General features: G+C 41.8%; 1 protein-coding gene across 1 annotated transcript in view; it reads left to right on the top strand.

Annotated features, from left to right (window-relative positions):
- LOC135706744 (uncharacterized) overlaps positions 1–23,098 on the top strand; it is a 282,223-nt gene that overhangs the window by 60,170 nt on the left and 198,955 nt on the right. Inside the window, exon 2 of the mRNA XM_065228398.1 lies at positions 3,483–3,630. Coding sequence (XP_065084470.1) covers positions 3,564–3,630 — 67 coding nt within the window. The 5' untranslated portion in view covers positions 3,483–3,563. The remainder of the gene's footprint in view (positions 1–3,482; positions 3,631–23,098) is intronic.

Below are 23,098 nucleotides of genomic sequence, written 5' to 3'. Positions count from 1 at the left end.
ACTCTGGAGTCCCTTTGAATCTCGAAGGGGGCTACGGCAAGGTGATGGACTTTCGTGTCTGCTATTCAACATCGCGTTAGAAGGTGTGATCAGAAGTCCTGGGATAGACACGAGTGGCACGATCTTCAGGAAGTCCATTCAACTTCTTAGCTTCGCCGATGACATTGACATTATGGCACGAAACTTTGAGATGATGACGGAAACGTATATCAGACTGAAGGCTGAAGCTAGGCGGATTGGACTTGCCATCAACGCATCAAAGACAAAATACATGAAAGTAGGAGGTTCTTGGGAAGACAATGTTAGCCTCCCACCCCGAGTTTAGATTGACGGTGACGAAATCGAGGTGGTCAATGAGTTCGTGTATTTGGGCTCACTGGTGATCGCCGAAAATGATACCAGCAGAGAAATTCAAAGACGCATTATGGCAGGGAATCGTGCCTACTTTGGACTCCGGAGCGTCCTCCGTCCTCCGGTCGAATAAAATGCGCCGCCGCACGAAGTTGACTGTCTGCAAGATGCTGATTAGACCGGTGGTCCTCTACGGCCACGAGACCTGGACTATGCTCGTGGAGGACCAATCCCAAGTAACATTTTAGGTTTTATCGAGGTTTTATAGCATTCTACAAGTCTAAATCATGGTCTACAGAACCCTCATAAAACCAAAATTGTTACTTGGGATGCGCCCTTGGTGTTTTCGAACGGAAGGTGTTGCGTACCATTTACGGTGGAGTGCAGATGGATGATGGAACGTGGAGGAGGCGAATGAACCACAAATAACACCAGCTGCTGGGAGAACCATCCATCGTCCACATTGCAAAAATTGGCCGACTACGGTGGGCTGGGTAAGTCGTAAGAATGCAGCACGACGACCCAGTGAAAATTGTTCTAGAAAGCGACCCAACAGGAACAAGAAGAAAAGGAACGCAGCGGGCAAGGTGGATCGACCAAGAAGAAGGCGACCTGCGGATCCTTCGCAGACTACAAGGTTGGCGAAGTGTGGCCATGGATCGAGTAGAGTTGAGACGACTTTTTCGGACAGCAGAGGACAACAAGGCCTTAGCCTGATTGGTAAGGGAAGTAAGTGGAACCTTCCGAATCGTTATCCCGTGGCCCTCAAGTTCCATTTTCCAGAAGCAAGTCCAAATTCATTCTAATGAGTCTTCTAGAAGTCCTTTAAAAAAACGCGGATATCCACAACAAATTTTATGAGCTGAACACTCTTAAGGTTGTTCTGTATGTTCTGGAAGGTCACCCAGTGGCCTCCAGTGTTCACTTTCTGGTCACAAGTCTATAAGTGTTTTCAAGAAAAAACCGCAGAGCTCTAGAACTCTTTCTTTTTGTGTTGTTTCCTTTCAAAGAGAATGGTGAAAGAATCGTAGGAATCAAACATTTTCTGAGTACAGTCTTACCGAACGGAGCTCCTTCGCGTTTTCCGGTTAACGAATACTGGCTATCAAAATAGCAGAAGCAGCAGTCTTCATATTGTTTGTTTTGTAGTTTGCATTCGAGAAGCAACAACTGATCTTGCATTGCAACAGGAAAAAGTGCTTCGTTCTCTGGAAACATCTCAGCTTCCCGCTTTTTTTCCGGTGCTGCTTTTCCAGACTTCCGTACTTGCATTGACTTGTTAAAATTTGTTGCAAACTGAAGTACCTGCTCCAAGAGGCCTTTAATTATGTCCAGTATTCTTCTTATTTCTTCCATCCCTTAGACACTGGCGTTGCATTCTTGAAGAATAATGTCTGGCTCCGGTATTACAAGCTGTTCGTTCGTCGGTTCGCTGACTTAGTCCACGCCAGAGTTAATCGGGTTTTCCAATGAAGTTCCACCAGCGATTTAAAAACACCCATTGCTTTCCGTTGGAACCGTTCACAATGCTGACTGATTGGATCATGTTGTTGACCAGTAAATGCATAACATCTTACCTTTACAGTTATATGGAAAGTAATCCTCTTTAATACATTTAACAGTTTTGCTAATACTGTTGTTGCTTGCATACCTTTTATTCGTTAACATCTCAGTTACCACCCTTCAACATCACAAAATCACAAGAAACACTCTCAAGGTTACGTACGACCTCGCACGGTTTGTATTACAATCAAATTTACTCTCGCAGTCGGAAAATGTTTGCTCCCCGTGGAGGGCAATCAGACGCCGGTGAGCAAATTGACTTCATGCAACAATTATGGTAAAAGTCTAACCATCAGCAGCAGCAGCAGGAACAGAGCTAACAATAGCATCCGTGTCGGAATGTATTCTCACAGGATCTTGTTGAAATACCCTCAGCGTGGTGGTCACCAGACCGAAACCGGAACAAAAACCCTTTCAGCAAATTTGCACCAACGTTCAGACCGACTCAATTCCGGGCAAAAGCCGTGGAAAACCAGAACAAACTTCTCGCATATGAGAAAAATCCATAACAATTTTATTAAGTCTAGGAGTACACTAATACGCTGAGTGAAACCTCTCTCGGTTTTCCTCATATTCTAGAAGTTTTTCCTGGAAAAGCCCGGAAAATTCAACCAACTTTTAAGTAAATCCACTTTTGATTAAATTGAGTTGACTCGACTCAATGTTGAGTCGGTCTGAGCCACCGTGCACGAAGTCAAAGGTGTACCTTTAGGGGAGTATACGGTAGTAATTAACACAGAACCACAAACTGGGCTTTACACCCTAGTGTAGACACACAAAAAAAGCTTTGTTTTGATGTTTCGCTTGGTTTTCAAATTTATTACTGGAATGAACTCAAATCCTGAAAAAAAAAATGCGTAACTACATTTTCCAATCAATATTCCATAAGGGTGATGATTATCAATCTAAATGAAAACGCCTGCCGGCGATCCATTGATCCAGAAAGAGTACAATCGAAAACCGATTAAGTCCTTCAATTAATTGCTTCGGAACGTTATCTGAAAAGCCATCACCCGACAACATGAAAAGCCGATGAAAAATTCAATCAGCCACTTAGGCTGGAGTATATGCTCGACATCCATCATCATCGTCGTCGTCGTCGTCGTCGTCGTTCTCGTTAATCATTGCGCACATCCATTGCCTTCCTCGCTGATGCAGCATCCATCAGCGTCAATGCCATCATCACGATCATAATTTGTCGTTTACCACCATTCTTTCGCTCGACTTTTTTTTTTTCTTCCCCTCTCGACTTTCAACTTCCATTGAACGCCTACCGAAATCGGCATCAGCAGTAGTCGCCGAGTTGGGCTTTTACCGGCCCTGATTTATGGCTTGTGATAGTGAATTATTCATAATTTTTATATCCCATCCTCCCGCTTGATACATAAAACGTTTTTCTTCCGCAGACACTGAGCACTGGGATGGTGATTTAACGATAAAATATTAATACCTAATTGTGTTTGCGTGCATTTTCCTCTCCTCCTTTCGACTCTCAATTCATCCGATTGTTTGCCTGGAGCAAAATAATATACTAACATGTTTTTCTTTATGCTTTTTCTCCCCCGCAGCCGAATAAGTGATACGCCATCGAGGAGGCATCAGGATAATAAAATAATACCATCAGTGGCGAAAAAAAAAGCCCATTCGCGATGGCCGATAAAGATAAATGGATCTTTATTAACGCAATAATTGCGCTGCTGTGCGTTCACATCTGCGGTAAGTTTGAGTGCAGCCTGCCAATAATCGCATGTCAGTCCCATATGGGGAAAAAGTAGGCACTGAGAAAATGTCAAGCCGAAGCTACGAATTCCAAAGTTAAAACCCATATTGATCCTTCGGGCAGGTGAATTGAACCTTTGTTACACAGTATAATTTCTTTTTTGTTATTATTTCTAGATGGAGGAGGTCTTAATAGTTGTTTTAATTTTTATTGGTATCAGTTTCTACACAGGCCAATTAGCGTTAGCGTTAGAGTTTGCGTTAGCGTTAGCGTTAGAGTTTGCGTTAGCGTTAGCGTTAGCGTTGTTATGATATACTTCGTAGATTGGATACTAGCGACACTCACGTCTCTTCTGAAATTCTCAGTTAGACTACTCTCAGGAATAATGCTGAGGAGTAAACATTGGTTCCAATCTAAACAAGAGTAACAGAAGCATGACTGTCGCTATTCCCGGCCACGCCCATCTTTACCATAACTAGGGATAGGGAAGGAAATGTTGATGTAGTACTTACTTAACGAGAGGCCACCGACTTAGCGACACCCTCATAAGTGCTACGGAGTTGAAGGGTTGGGTAGGGTATTCGATTAGGATTCACCTCAAGTTGGCGATGCAACCAAAAGTATGTATTGTTTATTTGTTGTTTATTTAATCTCTCGATAGCCGGCTATCGAAAGAACATATTCATTTTGTTTAGTGATAATGAATTTTAAGAGTCATGACGGAGAGCTTGGGATTAAACCCATGATTTTCTGCTCAGTAAGCAAAAACGATCCCTCCAGGGTCATCGAGCATCTCAGAACCATAACGCTTCGCGACAATACAGGACTACGTTTTCGCTTGATATGCAAATAGTTTCCGAGGTTAATGTTCAATATCAAATATACAAATGATGGTGGCGATTTATTGTGCTGTGGAAGAGCTTGGGGTTGAATCCATGATTTTCTGCTCAGTAAGCAAAATCGATCCCTCGAGGGTCATCGAGCATCTTATAATCCACAGCGCTTTGAATAACTATTATTAACGATAATTACATGAAATAAATAAAATATAAACTACAAACAAAACGTGACTGCTAAAATTTCAAAAAGATATTCTCACAAATATATTTCACGCCACCAGGAATCTCAAAACCATTAGGCGTTATAATGATACTCTGCACATGTTAGACACAAGAAGAGGCCAAAAAGCAAACGTCCGACACACAAAACCCGTCAGTCACAATCAACGATTCTACGAATCGCGAGCGCCCACGAATCATAAAACCGCCGACTGCGACACTCTGAAAGCGAAATTGACAGGCTCTATGCGTCAAACACCCGCCCTCCAATCTCCTCCCGCATCCAACAGCACAAATCTCCATTACAACATCTAACGAATTCAAAACTCCGAAAATCACTCATCTATAGCAAGTGAGTGGAAGCAACCCTGCATGCAACCATTCTTCATGATACACTTTTTCTGCCTATCTTTCTATTAGGCCTGTGGACATGCGTTAGCTTCGAAACTTCTAACCAAACTGGGTAAATTTTCAGATCACAAAAAAAAACTTGAAAAAAATTTTCAAAGGTAATTACAAGTAAAATAAATATTGATTATTTTACGCAAAAACGAGCAAGTAATATTAAATCTCTTGTATCATATGCTAATGCAAATTGACTGTAACAAAAATAATATGCTTAAATAAAATAAAATATTAATAAAATTATATGCAAAATTTACAAGAAGATCATTACTTTATTGGTGAGAAGTTTTTAATAAGCCCTCCCAGTTCCTCTGTATACAGAACAAATCTGATACTATAATCAGAATTGCTCAGTCTGCATGAAGCAGCCGATTTCATCAAGGAAGTTCTATTAACAACCAAGAATTAATCGTTTGAGGCATACTGAAGCATTAAGAAGGTGATATGTGTTACTATAGAAAATCATCATCGTTGCAAATATAAAGAAATTAAACATAACCCTTTGCTTCAGTACCGTCAACCTCCATGTCCATGGGGAGGGCGTGCATAAATTTTGTTCCTGTTGTAGACAAAGTTTCAACGCTAATCATTGCTCCGAAGAATAGGAAGAATTGTTTGTCTGACGGTGCCGGTACAGTATCAAAAACGAAGAACGATTTGATCAACATTTCAAACGCTTCCCTCATTCCACGTCCACGTCAGTGATGCGTTCATCCTGGTCTTGTATTTGCTTCCATACCTGTTCTATGATAAAAAATTAGACAACTTTCACTGGTCTCACTTCTCTCAGCTTGCGGTTATGTGTAAAAAAGCCGACCCACGATTTGACAGTCTGAATTTACCGAAGTTCGGTAAACGGATTTTTTACCGAATTCGGCATTTACTACATTTTACAGATCGTATTGTATTTTTTTTTACAATGTTCGGTAATTAAAAATTCAGATTACCGAAACTTCGTTTAAACTTTACCGAATATTGGTAAAATTATTTTTTTTACCGAAAAATCTGTAATATTCTGCATTTACAGTTTTTTTCCAGTGAAAAATTACCGAACACGCAAATCGTCGCTGAGTGTGTAATGTTGAGCTGCGATGGAGTAGTAATTGAAGGAAATGAGGTTCTTATGTGGATTGTAGGTAATTCAAAAATAGGTAAATCATGCAAGCACACACCTTTCACAATTCTTATCATATTTACCATTTCGTCCAGTATAAATTGGCTGTCTCCAACCAACGTGATCCTTTCTGACTGCTTACTCTCTTCTTTTCTTGTTCCCGCTTTCTCGCTTTTTTTCCTTCCTATTGATCATTTGGCCGTGTTCTCATTTGTTCTCAGAAAGTTTATATTGGTTCATGAGAGGAAAGTAATAGAAAGAAATAGAACAAGTGAAGTGTTAGCCGCATGCGTTGGTTAATTGTTTGGGTCATGGTGTTGTGTTCCCTATTTTATTAGCCTTTATTTCGCTCTTAGATCGCAACGTTTCACTCCCCTCCCCCCAAATTATTATGGATGAAAAAGAGAACCCAGGTTTGGTAACCTCTTGCGAGTGCAATTCAAATGATATTAATAACAAACTAATCTAGAACTGAACTCAAACATATAAAATTTTCTAAGACTGATCATGATTAATATAGTATAAATAATGAGAATTGTATGAAGAAAAGACGATCCCAAAAGAAAGTTCCCTAACAATAAAACTATTACTCTGCGCTAATCTAAGTTATTTCAAAATGGGAATCCAAAAACAACATACTCAGAAACTATACCCGACCTCAACAAACATTACCAAAATCAGAACAGCTAAAATACTCGGTAAGATTTTGACTTACTTACCTTACCAATCAGGCTAAGGCCTTGTTGTCCTCTGCTGTCCGAAGAAGTCGTCTCCACTCTACTCGATCCATGGCCACACTTCACCAGCCTCGTAGTCTGCGAAGGGTCCGCAGGTCGCCTTCTTCTTGGTCGATCCACCTTGCTCGCTGCGCGCCTCTTCTTCTTGTTCCTGTTGGGTCGCTTTCTAGAACCATTTTCACTGGGTCGTCGTGCGGCATTCTTACGACGTGCCCAACCCACCGTAGCCGCCCAATTTTTGCAATGTACGATGGATGGTTCTCCCAGCAGCTGGTGCAATTCGTGGTTCATTCGCCTCCTACACGTGCCGTCATCCATCTGCACTCCACCGTAGATGGTACGCAATACCTTCCGTTCGAAAACACCAAGGGCGCGTTGGTCCTCCACTAGCATAGCCCAGGTCTCGTGGCCGTAGAGGACCACCGGTCTAATCAGCGTCTTGTAGACAGTCAACTTCGTGCGGCGGCAAATTTTGTTCGACCGGAGCGTCCTCCGGAATCCAAAGTAGGTACGATTCCCTGCCATAATGCGTCTTTGAATTTCTCTGCTGGTATCATTTTCGGCGGTCACCAGTGAGCCCAAATACACGAACTCATCGACCACCTCGATTTCGTCCCCGTCAATCTGAACTCGGGGTGGGAGGCTAGCATTGTCTTCCCTAGAACCTCTTCCTTTCATGTATTTTGTCTTTGATGCGTTGATGGCAAGTCCAATCCGTCTACCTTCAGCCTTCAGTCTGATGTACGTTTCCGCCATCATCTCAAAGTTCCGTGCCATAATGTCAATGTCATCGGCAAAGCCAAGAAGCTGGATGGACTTCCTGAATATCGTGCCACTCGTGTCTATCCCAGCTCTTCTGATCACACCTTCTAACGCGATGTTGAACAGCAGACACGAAAGTCCATCACCCTGCCGTAACCCCCTTCGAGATTCAAAGGGACTCGAGAGTGTCCCCGATACTCAAACAACGCACATTACTCGATCCATCGTCGCCTTGACCAATCGCGTTAGTTTATCCGGAAATCCGTACTCGTGCATAATCTGCCATAGCTGATCTCGATCGATTGTGTCGTATGCGGATTTGAAATCGATGAACAAATGATGTGTGGGCACGTTGTATTCGCGGCATTTCTGCAGAAGCTGCCGAATCTCGAAAATTTGGTCCGTGGTAGCGCGGGCACCCATGAATCCCGCCTGGTATTGCCCCATGAACTCTCTTGCATATGGTGACAGACGGCGGCATAGAATTTGGGAGAGTACCTTGTAGGCGGCGCTCAGCAGTGTGATCGCGCGGTAGTTGCAGCAATCCAACTTGTCGCCCTTTTTGTAGATTGGGCATACGACACCTTACATCCACTCCTCCGGTAATATCTCCTCCTCCCAAATCTTGGCAATTACCCAGTGCAGCGCTCTAGCCAGTGCTTCACCACCGTATTTCAATAGCTCACTTGGTAGTTGATCTTCACCAGTTGGTTTGTTGTTCTTCAGCCGACCGATCTCCTCCTCAACTTCTTGAAGATCAGGGGCCGGTAGCCTGTCGTCTTCTGCGCGTGCTTCAAGGTCTGTTGCCGTGCCACCTTCGTTTTCTGCTGCTTCACCGTTGAGGTGCTCGTCATAGTACTGCTTCCACCTCTCAATCACCTCACACTCGTTCGTGAGAAGGTTACCGTCCAAGTCCTTGCACATATCGGCTTGCGGCACGTAGCCTTTGCGCGAACTATTTAGCTTCTCGTAGAACTTCCGTGTGTCGTTTACGCGGTACAGATTTTCCATCGCATCGCGATCTCGGTCTTCCTGCTGACGCTTCTTCCTTCGTAAAACCGAGTTTTGTCTGTTCCGCGCTTGTCTGTATCGCTCCACATTCAATCTCGTGCGGTGTTGCAGCATTCTCGCCCGTGCTGCATTCTTCTCCTCTACTAACAGTTTGCATTCGCCGTCAAACCAGTCATTTCTTCGGTCCGGGATTGCAGTACCTAGTGCCGCTGCAGCAGTACTACCTATGGCTGAACGGATGTCCCTCCAGCCATCTTCAAGAGAAGCTGCGCCAAGCTGCTCTTCCGTGGGTAGTGCAACTTCCAGCTGCTGCGCGTAGTCCTGGGCAACTCCGGTGTCCCGTAGTTGCTCAATGTTGGGTCGTGGCGTTCGACTTCGACGTGTGTTATGCACCGTCGAGAGTTTTGAGCGCATGCATACTGCAACTAGGTAGTGGTCTGAATCTATGTTCGCACTGCGGTACGTGCGGACGTTGATAATGTCGGAGAAGAAATTCCCGTCGATTAGAACGTGATAGATTTGGTTTTCTGTGTGTTGGTCAGGTGATCTCCAGGTGGCTTTGTGGATATCCTTGCGGGGGAAAAAGGTACTTCGAACTACCATACCCCGGGAGGCTGCAAAGTTCACGCATCGTTGGCCGTTGTCGTTCGATACGGCATGCAGGCTGTTTGGCCCGATTGCCAGTCTATACATTGCCTTCCGTCCTACCTGAGCGTTCATGTCGCCGATGACGATTTTGACGTCCCGTTGCGAACAGCCGTCGTACACCTGCTCCAGCTGCGCATAGAACGCTTCTTTCTCGTCGTCGGGTCTCCCTTCGTGTCGGCAGTGCACGTTGATGATGCTGTAGTTGAAGAAACGGCCCTAATCCTCAACTTGTACATCCTCGCGTTGATCGGCTGCCAACCAATCACGCGTTGGCGCATCTTACCCAGCACTACAAAGCCGGTTCCCAGCTCGTTGGTGGTGCCACAGCTCTGGTAGAAAGTAGCCGCTCGATGCCCGCTTTTCCATACCTTTTGTCCCGTCCAGCAAAGTTCCTGCAGTGCTACGACTTCGAAGTTGCGTGGTTGAAGTTCGTCATAGATTAACCTATCGCAACCCGGGAAGCCGAGCGATTTGCAGTTCCATGTTCCGAGTTTCCAATCGTAGTCCTTATTTCGTCGCGTAGGTCTGTGTCGATTGTTCCGATCCGTATTTCTTTCTTCGGTATTTGCAACTTTGTTTTTTTTTTCCAGGGCGGCTTGTTGGGCCTGCCCCAACCCCCTGTCTCGCCGGGGGACCATCGTGCACAGCTCTGTTTAGAGTCCCACACTGGCACTAGGACGGTGATCAGCCGCTCCTAACATGAAGAACAGACGCCGTTTTGAGCCGCACCTCCATGGTGAACAGACGCTTGGGTTTGATAAAGCATTTCCTCTATCACCGTACTATGGTTACCGCGCCAGTGTTCGCGTCGCACCTCTTCACTTTGCTATTTGCCGGACTGGCAACATTGCCCAGGCTACGCCAACCAGCTGTGTCCATGTTTCAGCTGGTAGTCTTTTGTTATCATATGACTCGAGGAGGCGTGAAGTAGGAACTTGTGAGGACCAGGGCTAGGTATTCCGCTCCTTCCAACTCACCATTTTGTAGCCCAAGAAGTAGCGGTAAGATTTTGACATTTCTATTTAATTTTATAAGCTACTTTATATCGAGCTCTTTTCAATAATTGAAACAAGTGACAAACAAGTTTAAAATTGTTCTAGAACCAAATTGGTTTTGAAAGGAAGGTCAAACTACCACTGAACAGCTCAGCCGCTTTGAACCCTTCAAGTATGAAAATTATGCTTTCCCTAAGCGGTCCCTTCGCGCTCTGCCTCTGTCAACCCAAAACCCTAAAACTGATTCAAAGATTATAATATAGACAGTATAAAATAAAATATCCACCTGCACTGTATTGTCCATTCAGAAATCATTAGACCCTAACCCACTTACTTGATCAGACTTCAGCATCAACCGGCAGTGCACTCTACACTTTAAGTTCCCTTTGCTTCACATTCATCTCAAATTTCATGCATTACCTATTGAGTGTTGATTAATCACAATACAAATTGTGGCCGAGCGCCGTCTTCAGGTTAGTAACCTTAGTTAGTATTAAATAATCTAGGTCCCTTTTAGAATTACATTTAAATAAAAAAATCCAATGTTGGCCAATGTCCACCGAAAATAAATAAAACTACTTTATGACCTAACGTGCAATGAATGAGCGTTAGTTTCGGGATCATTTTAGTATTAGAGTTATGTTAGTTTAGATCCGTAATCAGCCCTGTAGTGGTTGTTAGATCATGCAACACTGTAATTACTTCTATGTTAGATGTATGATTCGTCACGTTTATACAACTCAATGTTTCAATTGAGGTAAACTATTTATCTTATATTGTCATTGTTATTGTTATTGCTCAGTTCACACCCTGGCAGGCTGCTGCCTACCAATCTGCACTTAAGCCAGGCATGAACCTACGGAAATTTAGTCGTGGCCTATGCTAGACCGTATAGCATAACGACTTTCCTTTCACTAGCAGGCTTTTTGGTTCCACTAGCGTCCGATTAGGGGATAGTAAGAGATTAAAAGAATAAAGAAGAGAGATAGAGGATTTTGTTGTCTTGCCGAAAAAAAAAAAAAAAAACGCCGGCTTGTTGCGCAACATCAGGTTTGTTCGCTTTCATTCCGTTCCAAGGGGCAACGTCCATCGTCGTCGTACTCAAATACCTGGGAACCTCCAGAGGTGCACAGGGCCAACGTGAAAGACTTCCATTCTGGGCAGCTGCTTGACCTGGACCCAGGTCAAATTCCTATCGGCTTGCTTAATTTCCTTGTTGACGCTCCGCCGCCTTAGTATTTGCCTTTGCTGCGATGTTCTGGCGGATTTAATTCATAATCAAGCGTTTTTTTTAAAGCTTTATTAAAGAGATTTTTAGCCTTAGGCTAGTTTATCTCTAGATAATCAAGCGCTTGCCTGCAGACTTAATTTCTATTGCTATCGGCTTCTGATGACATCTACATCTGAGATCCATTTGTGAGGCCACCAGCCACAAGTTATATACCGCAGGCAGCGGTTGATGAGACCTGCAGCTTTTGAGTGTTCTCCACTGGTGCTGCACAGATTCCACGTTTTAATCGAAGTTTCGAATTTGGTACGTTGACCAATCTGATTTGATCTCCGCTTTTGTGTAAATGTCATCAGATGCTCCACAGGGCAGTTGGAAGTGGCGTGTTCTTGAGCGCAGTTGCTGCATCGTGGCTTGATGTTGCAGTTGCGGGTACCGTGTCCAAAATTGAGGCACCGCTGGCACTGCGTTACGTCACGATGGCCACCACGGTATGGCTCCCATCGTACGATGATGGAGTAGATCGATCGGATGGCTTGCAGCGTATTGAGCCGCACCGTCCCTTTCTGGAAGTGCACCAGGAAAAGACAATCCGGGTACGTCTTCACGTTTTCGTCTCTCGTCGTCATCCGAAAGACAGCGATTGGGGCCAGCTTGTACCGGTCCTTGAGTTCTTCTTCGATCGCCTTGGGATCAACATCCGGTAGACCCCTGATGACTACCTTGAAGGGCTTCTCACCGGGGATGTCGTGCGTGAAGTATTCCGCATTGGAATCGTTCAGGAATTTGACGGCGATTTCATATTCCGCTTTCGTCCGGAGCATCACCTTAGTGCCGATCCTGCTGATCTTGTACTCAGCTGCGATGCCCAGCGATGCGAAATCGCCAATGAGCGTCTTGAGTGGCACTACCTTCACCACCAGTGGAGGAATCTTGACTTTCGCCACACTCGGGCCGGTAGAATTCTCGGTTTCGACGGCGTCGCCGAAATCACCGATGTCGCTGGCGTTCGTCGCGTCCGCTCGTACCATCGGACTGTCCATGATTCTTCTTCCTCTTTTTCGTCCGCTTCACCGGGACTGGTTTGGTATTCCCAACATCGGTGGGAAGAGTAGCGTACCTATTCGAAATAGGTACACTCAAGCTACCCTCATCACTTTATTCTTTAACGCTTTCTCACGGAGCCTGCTCCGGGAGCGCTGTCTTCCCATCACACGAAGCGACGGACACTACGCGATTAAACTGCGAATGTTTGGAACAAACTAGGAACTTTCGAACAACTCGACAAAGCGAGCAAAGACCGCACTGTACTGCTTGACTGCAGAGAATCATCGAAAGTTGAATTGAACTGATTCCTTGACATAAATAGCAACACCGCCAGTGTGTCTAGAATGTGATAAACATGCAACAACAATATATCCCTATTCTACAATATGAGTTTCAGATAATAAAATTAAAAGAGGACGTTTTTCTTCAACAATCTGACGTAATGCTACGTAGTTTGTTGACAACCCCGCAATATTCAAATACGAAAAATCGAATTGATTCACATTCCTGGCTGCTATAAGTTGAAACGCAAGCTGCTTTTCTTCTGATCAAAAAGTCTTTTATAGAGCAAACATTCAGGGATAAATGCGGCATGGTTGACGTCCACGTGGCCGAAAGTACGTCAAATTACAGAAGTAATTCAACGACTTTTCAAACGACAATTTTCATCATCTTTCTTCGAACACGTTCAATGCTCTATCTCTTTCTCTTTCAATATACTATCTTGCTCAAATCAAATTTCGGTTACTCTTTTATAAGAGAGAACAGTTCGGATTCGAATCCCGGACATTACGGAACAGGCAGCGTATTCGGGTTGAATGGAATTAATTGGCGGAACGTATTGGGAACTCATTGATTTGTGTGTGACAAGTGTAACTCTACATGATTTTCCCAACAGCATTGCGGCACTGTATGAAAATCATTTGAAGCCACTCGAAGAGACATGGTTGCCAGTGACATTGCCAAAAGATCCCTCAAAAATCGTGCTGCTGTTTTGACAGAAATTTTCCTTGCGCGTCTCTATCAACCAGCGTTGCCAGGTATACCGATTTATCGGTATTTATACCGATTTTCTAACTTGATACCGATATACAGATAATGTTTCTCAGAATACCGATTTTTGAGTTAGAATACCGATTTATTCCGATTTTTTTTTATTATTATTAATCAAAATGAATACTGAATTGTTAGTGGAAACTATTGTGAGAGACTTTTAACTTCCTGAAAATTCCTTATGCATGATACTCTTTTTTTTCCTTGATTTGTTTTCCGTCGATCTTGTTTTCCGTGCTGATCACCAATGCTACCGACGCCAGGAAGGCAGCTCCCACACCTGGACCCTACCTATCGACCCATCAACTCATGAACCGGGGACCAATGACTTTACTTCCCTTCCGAAGGAAGGCGTGATCAGAGATGTTATGCCTCAGAACATCCCGGCGGCGCCGACTGGGATTGAACCCAGGCATGCTGGGGTGAGACGTAATCACGCTTACCACTACAGCACCGGACCCGCTTGCTTGATACTCTTTCGGCTAATGCTTTCATTTCTTCGCCGTTTTTGGTTACCAAGGAGTCGAGAAACAGATGATGGCTCATCCCAGTAATTTCTTGAAATCAGGAAATACTTTTATTCAGTGGAAAAATAGATCCATAGGAACGTTCATTTTTGCACTTCCTGAAATTTCTTTAATCTTCCCTTCGAAATTTCTTGCAACTTTCCAACCTAGGAAATGCCATCCACCTTACCCTGTAAATTATTTTCCGATTCCTTTGGGAAAGCTATATCGACTTCCCTTGGAAGCTTCTTCTGGCTTCGCTCGAAAGGTTATTCCGTCTCCTCCAGTCAGTTTTTACGACTTCTCCGGAACTTCAGAAATGCTTCCAGAGTTTTATTACGGTTCCATTAGTTTCAGGAAAACTTCAGGAACTTTTCAGAAGTTCTGAAACTTCAAAACAGTTCAAACTTTTGGGTAAGTTCCGATAAATTAAAGACAGTTTCATCTACTACTGTTGAAATCCGAGAACCCGGGAATCTCAGGAAAGCCCAGAGAACTCCAATGAACTTAAGGAAACTGAAATATTTTGGAAATTTCACAAGCCCAAAGAACTTTAGAGAAATATAATGGTTTTCAGGATAGTTCCATTTGTTTTAGGAGAATTAAGATAACTTTAGCGAAGCATAAGTACATTTAAATTCAAAGAAATTTCTAAACTTTTAAGTGAGTTCCTAGAAGCTTAGGTATTTCCGAAAACTTCAGTTAAGATCCGAGAGGTTCATGAAAATTTTGGAAACGGAAGGGAAGTTACATAAACATTAAAAAAATGTGAGAACATTTTAAAGACAGTTTCGAGAACTTTAAAAAAATACAAAAAATCGGGAAGATTAGAGAACTTTAATGCAGATGTTCATTAATTAAAAAATAAGGATGATCAGAGAACTTCAAAACAACCCCATTAACTTTAGGAAAACTGCAAGAACTTTCAAGGAGTTCCGAAGAATTATGGGATATTCCGAAGTGCAATTCAGGAATGTTACGAAACCTTCAGGAACATTTTGGGATTTTCAGGGATGTTTTATGAATATCAGGAAAATTACTGGATCAATAGAGAATGTGAGGAACTTCAAGGAATATTGTGCTTACATCCCCCAGAAATCTATTTCTTCCAGATATTTCCCCATCTTCTCCTTGAAGTATCTTTCGACTGTTCCGCAAGCCCTCTGGCGTCCGACTTTTTCCAGAAGTTTCTTCCAATCTACCTTCTCCCAGTGTCTAATGAAAGTTTCTCCCGTCCTTTCCAAGAAGTTCAATTAAAGTTCTACCGGATGTATCTAACGAGTTTTCCCAGAAGTTTCTTTCGTCTTCCTCTGGAAGTTTCTCCATAAGTCACTCTCCGTAGGTTTTTCCCGACTTATTAGAAGGTTTTCCGAGCTTCTCCTAACTTCCCCTGGAAATGGCACCTCCGAGATTGGCTTCCGATTTCCAAACTTTTCTGGCGTCTGGATTTTTCCGAAAGTTCTAAAAAAATTTGCCAAAGGTTTCTCAATATTTGTCTTGAAAGATCTTCATGGGATGATTTTTAGACATTTTTAAAACTTCCTTCAAACTACTTCCACAACATCTTCTTTATTCTTCCTCTGCTCACTCTAGTGAGCTTGCATAAGGGCGTACACGCAATGATCGATTCTCTTCATCGATTTTCTATTTACATTGCTACAGCTAAGTGAAACAATCTTCTGGAAATTGTTCAATGTATTGTATTGGCTTTCAAATGCAGCAGCAAGCGCACCGAGAATCGTTAATCCAAGCGAGTTATTAACAAAAGAGAAAATCGACGAAGAGAATCAAGCATCGTGTTTACGCCCTTATGCATGCTCACTGTCGAATTAATTAAAATAGTCAATACCGATAAATACCGATTTTTTAATCATTTGCTACCGATAATCATGAAAACAATCTGGCAACACTGCTATCAACGTCTCTGGAGCGAGGGAGCGTGCTCGAACGGCGCAACACCCAGTGCATGAAAAATAATTATACACTGAAAGTTTTATGTATTTTCCTCTTTGTGATATTCCAAACATTTGAAGGGGGGATGACAAAATAAAAACTTGAGATATGTTCTGGCCTAATGGGGAAAATTTCATGACAATTCTGAGGAGAGCTCTATACATAGATTGTGAAAAGAAGGCCATGAGAACTCCAACCTAAATTTTGAGGAGACTTTCATAAGCACTCTAAGCAGCATTGTAACATTTTAACGAAATGCTGACCCCAATTTTACCAAAATTCTAACTCGAATTCGTTGAGAATTGCGATGCGATGAGCCTTTTGCCATGATTCTTTTCCAGCGGGTACTGGTATTTTCTCCAACATCACTCCAACTGTACATTTATATTATGCTATAATGTAATCACTGTCAATCCATTTAGCTCCACCTCAATCCGGCACAATTGTAAAGACATGGGCAATCAACCGTTACCATTATACAAATGTAATTTCATCAACAGCAAATCATAAATTCCGTTCCAATCACCAAAATTGATCTACGCCATCACGACCGACGCGCAGTAACAATTCCCTATAGGCCATTCCAGATCCCAGATATTTCCACCTTCTTTTCTTAGCCCATAGCTATAGGAATAATTATGTTGTCACAGGCACATAAACGGCACCGTTTCCGGTCCGGAAATACCGTCAGCCGCCTAATCAGCATTTTTCCGCCAAAATAATCCTCTGCGCCAATTCACCACCCAGTTATTTCAGCGCCAACTTGTTGTTTTGTTGCCTCGTCATTCGGCCTTCGTCGTCAAGCCAACAAGCGCTCCCCAACAAAGACCAGGAGATTGGTCCACCCATTCCGGTCGATTGGCGGTGGTGGGGGTGGATGTGGTAGCGACAGCAAACTGATGCTTCGTTTTCTTTATTATCTTTTTTTTTCGAAGCTGATTATTTTGCCATCATATTTTTGTTCCCAGCAGTGCTCGCTCGTCATCATCGTCGACTATCCGCAGCCCGGCCAACAGTACTCCTACATCTACGACGAAGTGAAATTTATTTTATTCAAAAGCCATGTCGTGTTTGTCTTGCCTTGGCTTGACGCTCTCCTGGCGTCGTTGTTTGCGTCGTCTCAAGGGAATCTCCACCATCATCCATCGTAGACAACAACGGGTGACTGTTGAAATGTTCACAGAAATGGGAAAACAAGGCAAAGCTCTATTTTAGAGGTCGAAGCGTGGCCGTGGTTCTTGTCTGCAGTCCACGACTTTAACTCAATGGAAATTGAAAAATGGAGATCCCACCAGATAGATTCGCATGCAATGCTTCTCACTCAACTTTAATCACCGTTCTCAATCGGTAAACTTTCCATCAATTTGATACGTAACACATTTTTGCCATTTTTCACCGCTTCCCATGATCAGGACCTTCCATCTTGGATCTAATTGGCAGCCCGGGCTTCGATTTGGAGCGTCCACCGTCGGTCGTTGAGAGCACGTCTTGCGAAAGCAAATAGCACATTGAAATGATTTTATAATTTGGAATTTAATTTTTGTTTGCTTTCGCCAATCTTCTATTGTCCTTCTCGACCCTCCCTGGACTTGGGGACGTTCGTTAAGCGAGTTGTTCGTTTTGTCTCCAACATGGTGATGGTGATGATGATGGCGACAGAAAAAAATTGGAATGGCTTTTGATCCCACTCGACGTTGCCTTCATTCTCCAGACTCTACATTCTCGACGGAAGCCGAAAACGAATATTTGATTTTTCGTGCCGTTTGCCATTGCTTGTGGATTTCAATTTCAAATTGAGTGTGACTAGGGGCACGAGGTGGGCTACTGCTTTCGAATTGCTACTGGAGATGGTGGTATTAGCTGATCCGGGAAATTATCTTTCTTCCGTCGACGATGTCCGTGGAATAGGGTTGACGGCCCTAATTACGACTTAGTCCATTATTTTTTTCATGTACCCTGCGCAACTTTAGCGGTGTTCGAGGATGAACCAGCCTACGGCTGAAAATGTCCTAAATAAAGGAAATCAATTAATCTTCAGGGGTGCAAAGCTCCAATGCACAGTGGTCCAGAATGTATATTTAGGTGGAATGATATGCTTTGAGACTGAAATTAAAACTTTAGGCTAAAAGTATCTTCTACAAAGTTGTTCCTTATAGTGTGGCCCTCATTTTTATGACAATAAATTCTAGGGGGGTTCTTATAATCATTAAAATCAAAAATCTAACTTTTTTTGTTTGAATAAACTATGGTACACATTCTAGAGCAAAGCTGTAGCTGAGCTAATTTCAAGCAACTTTGTTAAAAAAAAATTTGTATCTCTTAAATTGACCTATTTCGATCTATTTTCTTGAATTGAGTTAGGGCGTCGCTAAAAAAACAGTTGTTTTGCTCTAGTTTTATTATTATAATTTCTCAGCAAAGGAGTCTTCAAATAACTTTAAGATCTTCAGAAGGCGCAAATTTTTGCATAACTAAGCTTGTCAATATCTTTTGCCGATCAAGAGTTATTGATGGTTTTCTACTAAAAATATGGCCTTTTGAAATGTTAATATCTCTGGTAAGGGAAACCAAAAAAAAAAAGTTTTTTACGGCTTTTGAAAGGGCGCATGTTATTCTCAAAAATTTGAAAAAAAAAATTAGGTATGTTATATTTAAAACTCGTTAAAATCGATTTAAATTTATTCATATGTTTTACTATATTTGATTTTTTTTTATTAGTTCTAATTAATCCAGCAACTTTTAAAACTGTTTAAAACAAATGATTTAAAGCGAAATTTGTTGTCTGTATCTCTTCTAAGAGATACAGACAACAAATTTTGCTATAAATCATTTGTTGTAAAGAGTTTTAAAAGTCGCTAGAAGATGACTTGCATGAGAAATTTAAAATAAAAAAGTTAGTGCTAACAAACTATTTTCTTTTCAGGAACACCTGAAGTCAACTCCAAAAAATAACTCTAAAATGAGAACGTTAAGAGATAGATTTTTTTTTATCTTTTATAAAGTTGCTTGAAATCAACTAAGCTACATCTTTTTTTAAACAACAAAGTTTAGTTTTAAAAATCCCTTAATTTAAGGACTACCCTGACGTTTGTAAACACCAAAAGAAGGGAATTTTTAAGCACAACAACTTATTCGAAGACACTTAATGTTCAAATATTGAAACAAATGTACCAGCAATTAGTGTCATTAGAGTGAAAACCATCTTTTACCAATAACTTTTTTATTTGAATGTTCTCATGAAAGTCATCTTCAAAAGGCTTTTTAAACTCTTTAAGGCAAATGTTTTATAGCAAAATTTGTTGTCTGCATCTCTTCTAATAAAAAAGATATGCCAAAATATAGTAAAAACATGAATAAATTCAAATTGATTTTTTACGAGTTTGAAAAATAACATACCTTAAAAATTATTGAGAATAACAAATGCGTTTTTAAATGCCGTAAAAAAAATATTATTTTTGTTTTCCGAAACCAGAGATAATAACATTTGAAAAGGGTATGTTTTTAGTAGAAAAACGTCAATAATTCTTGATCGGCGAAAGATATTCACAAGCTTTGTGCAGCAAAAATTTGCGCCTTCTAAATATATTTTTTTTTGTTAATTACTTTATTTGTACAGGCTCATTCGAATAAACTTTACAGAGCCAAGTTATCATTTTCTTTATACATTATAAATGTCTTAAATCTAAAATTAAAGGATTGGAACCGATTACTCGCGGTCTTCTCGAGGTTGGTGGATGACAATTGTTTGGATCGGGAGAGGGAAAAGGAGATTTGGAATATGATTTATGATTCAAAAATTTCACTATTTCTAAAACAAATACTTAATCCTATCGACGTTATATCAACTCTGTAATTATACAATTATTACAGAAACAAATCTACAAAAAAAAAATACACACACACATACAAAACACAAACTAAACACAAGGTTAATCAAACTTACAATCTATGGTTAATATTCTTCAAGAAAACATATATGAGTTGCATAAACTCCAGATCGCGTCTAGCCAAAATATCCCGAACTGGAACATTAGGTTGTCTACCTCGAGCCCGAAGGGAATCGTACAACTCGGATCTGACTCCACGGTGCTCAGCACATGACCAAATAATGTGATCTGCGTCCTGGTAACCTTTCCTTCTAAATATATAAATATAAAACTCTAATTTTTTTTTTAAATATTGTTTATTTAGTTTTTAATAATAAATAACACATTCAAACAGATAAAAAATTAAATTATTCTTCTAGATTTAGAACAAACTCTAGCTCACCTACATCGATTCTACTATTAATATTGACATTAATAAAGTTGATGTAATTTATGAAAATTTAAAGTAAATTGATTCTTGTCTCTGTTGCAATTGTACTTAGGATCGGGCGTAGAAGGTCTTCGAAAGTAGGCCTTTGCCACCCACCGAGAGTCATCGTCATCCTTCGTTGCACGTCCGCCCATGCCGCGGTTACTCGGGGGCACTCACTGAACTTGTGTTGCAAAGATTCGATGACCACCATGCAGTGCTGACAATGCGGGTCGTTTGCACGGCCGATGATGTTCATCAGTCTGCGGTGCTCCGTTTTTTCGTTTACTAACAAGTAGAGATCGCTGCGCTGGCTCGATGACAGTCTTCTTGATGAAATGTTTCCCCATATTTTCTTCCAGTTCAGGCCTGGGTGATTCCGTTCCACTTTTGGTATCTAGGCAGGGAAGATCGGCAGGGGGAGGAATATTTTGGGCGAGAAGGGATTAATAGTGGGGAAGAGAATCGATCTCTCGAAGATGGCGATTGACGGGAAGCGCTTTGCACTTGATCGCTGGCAATTGCAGCTTTAGTCCTCCATGCTCTTTACTGCGTGCCAGCTGCTGCATTGGGACACGTGCTGCCAATCCTCGAAACAGAAAAGTCCCCATTGTCGCTGTCAGCTTTGCCGTGTAGATACATTGCGGTGGTATTATGGAAGAGAGGTACCACACCTTTGCTGTGATGAAGGTGTTAAGTAATATTACCTTTTGCTGCAGGGTAAGGGAGCGCATGTTATGCATCCATATTAGCTGCCGAATTTGGTTTATTAGCGTATCCCAGTTAAGCTTCACCATCAGCCGCACTGAGTTTGCAAAAATAACACCCAGAACCTTCACCTTCTCTGTATTCTGTAGTCCTGGTATCAACAGTGGATCCCCATTGATGAATCCGACATCGATTGCCACTGTTTTATGGCGATTTAGTTTTGCCCCGGCAACGACTTCAAAGCAGTCGAACAGCTGAAAGATCCGTTCAATTGTTTGCGTTGATGTTGCTATCACCGTGATATCGTCAGCGTACGCAACGCAAAGATCACCGCCACACACACGCTCCACCCGTGTGAGGAGGGGATGGAGGTAGAGCACAAAGAGCAGCATCGACATCGCATCTCCCTGACGTACGGATCGTTCCGAGACGGCTAATACATAGGTGTAACAGTCGGAAGAAGTGTTAGTTTGTTTACTTAAATGAACCATGCCCATTTTGTTATGGCATGTTTGCTATACGAAATGCGCCTCGTGTTTATTAGCGAATTTCACATCAAAGATTGATTAATTGAGTAGGAAATCAGTTTGGCACGGCATTTGTGACCAGCATACACCTTCCGGTAGTATGAAACAGGTCAAAAACTGTTCAAATCCGCAGATAAAATTTTTGTTTTGAATTTCTGTATAGCAAAATAGTGAACTTTTCGTGAACATTAACGGCAAAGAACTCACCAACACTGGGAGACTGTGAGTTCCTGCCCACCTGTTCATTTTCCATCGTGATCTCTGCCATCGTTGGTTTCGTCGTTCTCGGCTACGACTCTCTCGTTTACAAACGTTTCTTCCCCAACCTGCCTCGTCTCACCAGCCGCTTACAGGTCCCTGAAGTATCGGAACATGTGTTGTTCGATCTTCAGGGAGCCTTGTATTTGTTCTCCTCGCTCGTTCTGCAGTTCTGTTATAGTTGTTTTTTTCCTTCGTCTGTCGCCGGTGGATAAGCTCTCGCCCGCAACGAACGTCTCGTTGAGGCTGATAAAATTTTGTGCAAAACGGGTTTATAGTCACCAGCATGCACAGTGGTCGGAAATGCCAATTTGGTGAACTTAATTGTTTTGTGGTAAAACCGTTGACTTAATAAAAAATTTGTCTTCGAAAGAATTGTTCACAAAAACATTGCGCATATTATGACAACTACCAATATTTGTCATGGCATACTATGGAAACAATAAAAAAGCTAACTTTTTGTGCAAAAGAGATAGAAGGGTAGTTGATTCAGCAAAGTTGTAGTACTCACAAAAATATGAAACTTTGTTCTAGACATCAAATTTGTATGACGAATAATTTTTAAGATATTAAGCGTTGTTGATGGAAACCCCATTAAATTCAGTTTTTTAAGTATAACCTTTTTTATTACAGTTTTTGAAGTAAACAATGTTCTAAAAAAATGTAAACAACGTACAAATACATGTTTTTGCTCAAGACAGTATGTGCCTAAAATCATCCCTTTCAAAGTTATAGTACTTTTTACATTTATTTTTCCTTAATTTCAGCTGCATATAGGGGAGAAGGTGGCAAACCGGGACACAGCATCAAGTACTCTTTTTAAAGCTTAGACTCTGTACTACAAACTAGTGAAAGTTTGGTTAGCGCCAATTCATAAGTGAGTGAATAGGGTTGCGTTGAATGTTCACGTGTTTGGCCTTTTTCTATATAAAAATAACCCTGTCTCCTCATTTATGACCGGTAAATTACGGATTATAGAAACAGATATTATCAAAATCATCCGTGAACAACAAGGAAATTTTCTGTATACATCCATTTAAGTGTGCATGTGAGGAAGAGTATGTAGGTTATTGTGGATTAAAAATGGGTTTGAAATTTGTTTTCACTTTCATTTATCCACTGAGTCAAGAAGAACACAATTGTCTTGCTGTTAGGTAG

The sequence above is a fragment of the Ochlerotatus camptorhynchus genome, unplaced genomic scaffold, assembly GCF_037179485.1.
Source record: "Ochlerotatus camptorhynchus isolate MF236.1 unplaced genomic scaffold, CSIRO-AGI_Acam_v1.1 ptg000290l, whole genome shotgun sequence".
Classification (NCBI taxonomy): domain Eukaryota; kingdom Metazoa; phylum Arthropoda; class Insecta; order Diptera; family Culicidae; genus Ochlerotatus; species Ochlerotatus camptorhynchus.
The sequence above is the reverse complement of the archived record's forward strand: the minus strand, read 5'-3'. Positions and strand labels throughout refer to the sequence as shown.